This window comes from Salvia splendens, chromosome 3 (genome assembly GCF_004379255.2).
Source record: "Salvia splendens isolate huo1 chromosome 3, SspV2, whole genome shotgun sequence".
NCBI lineage: Eukaryota > Viridiplantae > Streptophyta > Magnoliopsida > Lamiales > Lamiaceae > Salvia > Salvia splendens.
The window spans coordinates 23,283,192-23,290,970 of NC_056034.1; the positions used below are offsets into that span (position 1 = coordinate 23,283,192).

General features: G+C 36.5%; 1 protein-coding gene across 1 annotated transcript; it reads right to left on the minus strand.

The window, feature by feature from the left end:
• Nucleotides 1-619: 619 nt before the first annotated feature.
• On the minus strand, nucleotides 620-4,428 carry LOC121795511 (GDSL esterase/lipase At5g03610-like). The gene is made up of 5 exons (XM_042194053.1): nucleotides 4,232-4,428; nucleotides 3,912-4,157; nucleotides 2,882-3,156; nucleotides 985-1,291; nucleotides 620-910 (listed from the first exon to the last, which is right to left on the minus strand). The coding sequence occupies exons 1-5, from the start codon at nucleotides 4,287-4,289 to the stop codon at nucleotides 693-695; spliced, it is 1,104 nt and encodes a 367-aa protein (XP_042049987.1). The 5' UTR covers nucleotides 4,290-4,428; the 3' UTR covers nucleotides 620-692.
• Nucleotides 4,429-7,779: the final 3,351 nt, after the last annotated feature.

Below are 7,779 nucleotides of genomic sequence, written 5' to 3' on the forward strand. Positions count from 1 at the left end.
TATTTTACTAGTGCGTATTTTATACAGATTTGCTTTTCATAAAGTTATTTTTGTGTTAATTAGCATTAGTTGTAGAATAAGAGAAGACTAATGTGTTGATTAACATGCAAGATTGCTTGAGCCGTTACATTTCAAAATGAAATTGTGACATGAAATGTTACATTTCAAATCGTACCGCACGCCGGTTGCTGCAATTTGTGGCCCTATTGCGAATGGCTTAAGCTCAAAATTAGAGCACATGCGAATATTTTTTTTATATTGTAGCAGTAACATTTATAAATACTACTGTATTATTGTAGAATAGTAACTATCATTAGCGAAGTTACGTTTGCGATCAACTTAATACTACCTCCGTCCTTGAAAAATAGAAACTTTTGAAATGACATGAGTTTTAATGCTCAATTAGTAAAGTAAGAGAAACAAACTGGTAAAGTAAGAAAGAGGAAAAGAAAAAATGGCTAAAGGAAGAGAAAAATAATGGAAGTATAGAAAGTTTAAAAACATTCTACCTAAGGACGACGCCAAAATGAAAATAGATTATATTTTTAAGTGTAGTATTGATTAGCAATTTACTATTGATTTATTTGATCATTGATTGTTTGTACTATCAACATATGCATTGAATAATAAAACAAATTTCCATGCAACAACTTAACAAATATAGCAACAATTCGACTGGAACATAGAAAAAACTAGTCAAATTTAAAGGCTTGTTCAAGAGTAGATTTGAAGGTGGTGTAAATGGCATGCCATCCAGCCTCAGTTGGATGTGACATATCCCAAAAAAATGCCGATTTCGGATCACTGCAGACTGTATACATTTTCGCACCTTTCTCGTCCACGCTGCCGCAAACGTAGCCGTCCGTCCCAATGCAACACGGCTTCAATGGAGTATCGAATCTCAAATTACCTAATTGTCATTTCAACACCACGTTTATTAATTAAAACCAAAAAATTTATATTTTTAAATGACCAAAAACGCACCTAGATAGTCTCGTCTTTGGTTGAGCACTGTTGTGAAGGAGGAATACAGATCGATGATGAAGAAGGTGGAGGATTTGGATTGGTTGTTCAATCTAGCGACGGTTTGCTGCAATAGAAGATTGTGGTAGCCGACAGCTAGATTTTGGGTGGTGTTGCATCGTTGGAACGATGAATCGACCGTGCTCCGAGGAAGGCAACCCAACGGTTGGAGTAATGTCACAGCAACCTTAGTCGCACCTAGTTGTTGGAGTCTTTTTAAGTTCACGCCTAGTTGCTTCACCACGCGCGGTATGAACGTTTGCAATCCCTGTCAATGAATTCATTAGAAACTCGTAACACTAGAGACAGAGCTAGAAACTCTACATGGTCGGGACAACAATATACATAAAGATAATTTAATGCTTTAAGAAGGGGGCATAAATAAGAATATTTCAAAAAAATTTAAAATTAACTATGAAAATAGCATAAATTAATTTTTTAAGATGACGAAGTTTTAATTAAAGTCATTTAATACTCTCTGTCTTCTATATAGATATAAATATATATACTTTTCATTTTTGTCTATCTCATAAATATAGACTTTCCATTTATGGAAGTTATCCTAATTTATTACTTATATACATTAAGTTATTTACAATTTATACCACCAATAAACACTAATAATAATATAGGTCTCACTATCTACTAACAATACTTTCAATACTTTTCAACTCTTGTTTTTTAATTCTGGTGCCAAATCATATGCCATATTTTTAGAGGATGCTGGAGAGTATTTAATTGCCGTCTAGGTAGTGGAGCGCACAGTGAGATACTCTGTGTATGTCAAATTGACATATAACGACACAAATCTAAATATAAATAGACAAGAGAGATACTACAACTTCCTAGGCCACGAGATTAGGTAGGGATCTTCATTTTAAACACATGCATACAGTTTACGATTTGGTTTTGTGCCATATCACACCAAAGCAAATTAATAATAAAAATGATTTCATATTTTTTTGCCAACTAAATCAAATATATTAATATCATGGCCAATACCTAAATCATTAACCCTTGTTTCCACGAAATCTAAATTATTTTTTAAAATCGTATCAAATCAAATTATACAAATAGAACTTCAAACAGAATAGACCATCTGTATCCTAATAATTTAATGGGAAAAGCATTGCCACCTAATTTGCTTGAATTTTGTATTAACTGCTAATAAAGGCTCCCTCCGCCTCATAAATGCATTCGCCGATATTGGAGGAGTCAGTTGCCCAACATCACCAAGTTACTACTCACCAAAGTAGAAAAATAAAATAATGTAGTAGTACTACTAATCTAATTATCTAAGTAATAAAACTGCATCTTTGTTATAAGCACATGATGTGGGAGCAATAGTGTTCATTTTCACTGATTTTATAAAGAAAAATACTATTTTGAAGATGATGAAATCTAATGTAAGACTAGATAAGTGGGATATTGAGATACACAATTACGTCTAACCCACTACTTATAGTGCCATTAATTATCTCTTATGCAATTATTAAAGACCCTTGAACAAAACGCATTCTAATTAATTAAAAAAAGACTTTTGCTTTAGTTGACTTTATCACCATTATTAATTTTATTACATACAAATACAGCTATTTATATTTATAGATGGCTATAAACTTTGTAATACCAGATTTTTTCAATAATATGAAAAGGAAATCCAACCGATCAAATACTCGCACCCCACAACTTCCCATTTTATGATAAGAAAAAGTCACGCAATTTATTTTTTGTTTCAATAAATTAATTCCAAGTAAAATGTAAAGATTTTTGGTGCTGTAAATTAAATCCAACCACATATACCAAAAAAATCTTGAATTCCTATTTGTAATGAAGTAAAATAAAGATGAAGTATTACCTGCATAGTTCCACCTTGGGCAAGAAAAGCACCATAATCGTTGCCGGAGAGGCAGACAAGAACAAGAGAGGACTTCAAGTCCGATTTCGTGTAGACGGAATCATGCACAAGTTTGTTGTAAAATCCAATTTGTGTGCTCATATTGGGCAATAGATCTCCTATTGTGTTGAACACACCACTCCCTCCATAAGCAAAATTCAGCCCATTTTGTAATTTCTTCCCTCCCATTTCCATCCATTCATATGCTAACGGAGACTTCACTTCCAAGAACTTGGCTGTTTATTTTATTAATATCAGTTAACATCATAAAACATATCTGACAGTAGTTCGTTGACTCATAATTTATCATGCTGGCATTTAATTTAGAAGAAAATGTTGCATGAACAATGATATTACAAGAAACGACAGCTATCAGCATGATAATAACTCTTCAACAATATTATTATTTGGTGTGGTTAATTTAATGAGATGTACATACTGTGTACACATACACATATCTCTAGCAAATCAGAAAAGTAATTACATGCCAGCTAGATATATAAATATCTATATATAATATAGGTTTTAATCACTATGCTAATCGTATCTCAGAACAAAAGCATCAACAAAGCTGAGATTCAAAAACCAGTAATGAATAAAGTGGTGCATGTGTGTGACACTACTCGATAATGGTAAAGAGAAACCATGTTATTGCTTTTATTCTCAATAAAAAACATAAATAATAGAGGATCTTTTTAACATGGACAATAATTATATTAGTCCACCAAACCCAAAAAAGAAAAGAAGGCAAGCAGAAAAAAGATAAAGTGAATAAATGATGGTATAAAATGTGTTGATGCAGAAAAAGCAAAGAAAAAGATACGTTTATTTTTTAATCAACTCTAATTAATTACTCATTCCATATTTTTTAATCAACTCTAATTAATTACTCATTTAATTTTCTATAATCAGTTTTAGAAAAATAATATAAACAGTTAAATTGGAGAAAGATTAAAGTAAAAAAATAATGTAAATAAGAGTATATGGTTACCAATGTAGTCAGTGAGGATGCGGCCATCGGAGAAGCGGCCCGCGGGTTTCCCGGGGAAGGTGAAGCCGTACGGCTCATTCCACGAGTTTCCTAACGATTTTCTGATGTTGCCCGTGTCTGCGTACGAGTCCCCGAATACGAATAGTTTTTTCGGTCTGAAACTTCCATCGGAAATTTCATGCTTCTGCCGCCGGTGATGGTGGTGGTGGCGGTGGTTGAGAGAAGAAGCTTGGATGCATATGTATCCTGCAAAGTGAGAAAATTATGTTCGTACTAATTTCATGTGTGAGAGGGAAATTAGAGAGAGAGAGAGAGAGTACCTGAGGAGAGGAGGAAGTAGCAATAGAAGAAGGAAAATAGGAGTTTAGAGGTGTCCATTGGAGAGATGCAGAGAATGAAGAATGTTGAACGAATGTTTTTATACACTGCAAAGGCATGGGCTTTCTATTTTTAAATTTATAATTTTATAGCCCACTCCTTTGAAGATTAAGCTTGTTATGATATGAGTGTTCTATTCCATTTTGTTTTCTTGTATCATGCTCTTTATGCATATTGTAAGTTTATATCTAATAAAATACTCCCTCCGTCCCATAAAAATAGGGACATTGAAGATGGTACGGCATACGGGTTTAACGCAAAATTATTAAAGTAAGAGAGATGTAGAAAGAAAAAGTGATTGGAGTATTGTTAGTGGAGAATGTGGTTCACCTCACGAGAGAGAAAAACATAAAGGGAAGATGACTATTTTAGTGGGATGACCCAAAATGTAAAAATAAGACTATTTATATGGGACGGAGGATGTATATACTATGGTGAGAACAAGAATTCTTTTAGGGATTGTTTGGTCAAAATGGGGGTGGGGGTCTTGGCTTTAGGGTTCTCACTTGTTCTAATTAGCACAAAAGTTATGTTGACTTTGTAATGGGAAAGTCTGGCAGTAGTCACACAAATGAATAAGTTGTCCTTTGACCAGGATAAAAGAGTGATGTAGATTTTAATTACTTGTTTCTTTTTGTGTGTGTGTGTGGCGTTGTGATAGTGTAGTTGTTGGAAGTTGGGGAAATATAAATGCGAAACAATAGAATTGAAATTGTGGAGCAGCCTATTCACCTCCACATATCACTTTTCCAAGAGTTGGATGTCTTAATCATTTGAGGGGATTGAACACCGAATTAAAGTTGGATGACAATGTTAAAAGAATATGCTCTCTTATCTTCTTTAATTTTCTTTTTTATTTTCTAATGGGATGCTAGGTGTTAAGGGCATCACTATTTGCACATAATTTTAATGTCCATATTAGAGTTTGTAAACTTGCTCGGGCCGACTCAGCCTAATATGGATCAGGCCCGATATGAGTCGGGTCTATATATGCGATATTGGTTGGGCCAGGCTAGCCCATCATTGAAACAAATCGGACATGGGCTGGACTCATTGGTTGAAGTGATTTGTAATTGGGTGATTCTTAACTCCAAGTCCAACTCTAGGCACATTAGAAACTCAGTCTAGCCCATATAACCAACTCGGACCATGCCTTGGCCAAACCTTAATAAGGTGTACAACTACTAATCTAATTATCTAATAGTACTCCCTCTGTCCCGTGTTACTTGCACTTATTTCCTTTCTGGGCGTCCCAAGTTATTTGCACTCTTTCCATTTTTAGTAAAAATTATCACCTACAGCTGCAATTGTTGACTTTGCTATACACTCATCCTTAATCTCCGTGCCGAAAAGCAAACGTGCGAGTAGCACGAGACGAAGGGAGTATTACCATTATTTCTATTCTAGTTTTCATATGATTTGAATTATATTTAATCCTATTCTTTTTATATTAGTTTATATTTTCAAAATTCCTCCTTATATTTTGAGTTTCTTAAAAATAAATACAATAAGATAAATTTGAATGTGCATATTTAATCAATAAATAATACTCCTACTAATATGGAGTAGTAAGTTATGCAATGTGGTGTTTAGGTTATAGTGAAAGTTGCCATAGGATTATAGATTATCATTTTCTTATGTTTGTTGTTAAGAGTTTAAGAGTGTCCACAATAGTGGTACGGCCACGCCACAGCCACAAAATATACTTGTCTGCCTAGTCATCGCAGCTATGGCTCAGCCACAAAAACATGTCCAGCCATGCCACAGCCACAAATCACATTATTTTATCAATTGTTGGTATATTTTAGAATAAAAATTATCAGACGTAAATAATAAGAAAAAAATGGCATTTATTTAAAAAAATAAAACCAAATATTCATTGTATTATTATAAATAGGGGAAAATTATACAACGACAACTTACTAAAAACACTAAAAAAACTACGCCGCCGCTCACTCGGTGGCATCATCGGAATCTGCCGCTTCATCTCCATCTCCATCCCCATCTTCGTCCCCCGTCGCCGCCCCTGTCATCCCCAGCTGACCCCTCAGCCTCTGCATGAGGTCGAAGTACACCCCCTTGGTGATCGGGTCAGTCGAGCTCCGTACTTTCTAGCGACCTCGATCAGCAGACTCATCCTCGGGAGATCCATGTTCTTGTCCCGACCGGGATCCAGACTCGAAAGCACTGGCGCCAGAGGCTCTAGCGTCTCGGATACTGGATTGGTGGCCTTGGGGATGTCGGCGCGGGAGAATGTGGAGGGGGACTCCTCCTCAACCTCCTCGTTGAGGTCGACAGAATGTGAGCCGCTGCTACTGCTGTAGTTCCAGACTAGGCCGAGTCTCGTCCGCTTCAGCGCAGACCCACACGCTCCTCGCAGATAGCCTTGAATTTCGAAGAATCATGGAGAATTTGATATTCTTCCCAGTAAGTGAATCTGGGGTGCCCACCGACTCGATCCATCTCGTATGACATATTCCTTATGTCGACTTCACTGCGGTCGCTCTTAGCTGTGCGGAGGTTGTTCTCGTAGATGCCCGAGAACCTCTTAACGGCGGTCACAATCCTCCCCATTTTTTGTAGATCTGATCCCCATTCCGCTCTACGGCGTGTTCCGGCTTGAGCTCATTGTAGGCCTCCAGAACGCGGGCCAAGAAGCCAGCTTCTGTCTGATCTATTCCAACCGCAGCATCCTTCGTGATGGCCTCCCACGCCTTTGCCAGAGCAATGGACTCCCTTATCGAGTAGACCACCCCTCAGCCACTGCTGCTGCCGCCTCGGTCTATAACACCGACGCGGCCACCGCCTCTCCGACCCCTCACCTGCGCCGATGACGGGGACGGTACTGTTAGGGTTTTGTATACTAGAAATCACCTTTAGAGTGATTGGATACTGTAAAACTCTAATGGTTATTTTCCAATAAATGCAACAAATTATTTTTGTCATAATGTTGTTATGTTTTACATTTAATGGTTGTTTATTACTCCCTCCGTTCCATAGTAGTGGAGTCATTTTGCCATTTTGGTACATTCCATAGTAGTGGAGTCATTTCCCTTTTTAGTAAAAGTTAACACATTTCTTCTCACTTACTTTACTCTCTCTTACTTTATTCTCTCTTCATCTCTCTACTTTCTTAATCTCCGTGCCGAAAAGAAATGCCCCCACTACTATGGAATGGAGGGAGTACATATTTAAATGTATGAGCAAACGTAACAAAGTCTAAGTCTTTGTTTTAGTAGACCGGTTGTGGGCGTCGTCTAATTTAAGGTAACACGGTCAGTTCTAAACAAAGAAAAATAAGAATTTCACAACCTAGATAGGCCTAGACTACCTATCGCGAAAGGTTGCAATGTCAGTCCGATTATTTTTAAACCTTATTGAAATAAGATGACGTTGGTGTGGTATAGCACTGAATGGATCTAACAGCAAGACGAGTCTTTATGCTATCTACTGAAAGACGAGGTCTTGAAAATTAATTTCTTAATCAATG

Bases quoted from the DNA above. Each gene is read 5' to 3' on its own strand.
- LOC121795511 (XM_042194053.1), bottom strand. From the start codon at position 4,289: ATGGACACCTCTAAACTCCTATTTTCCTTCTTCTATTGCTACTTCCTC. The intron at 3,157-3,911 runs GTAACCATATAC...TAAAATAAACAG, and splicing joins CATCCTCACTGACTACATTG to CCAAGTTCTTGGAAGTGAAG. The intron at 911-984 runs GTGCGTTTTTGG...AATGACAATTAG, and splicing joins CCAAAGACGAGACTATCTAG to GTAATTTGAGATTCGATACT.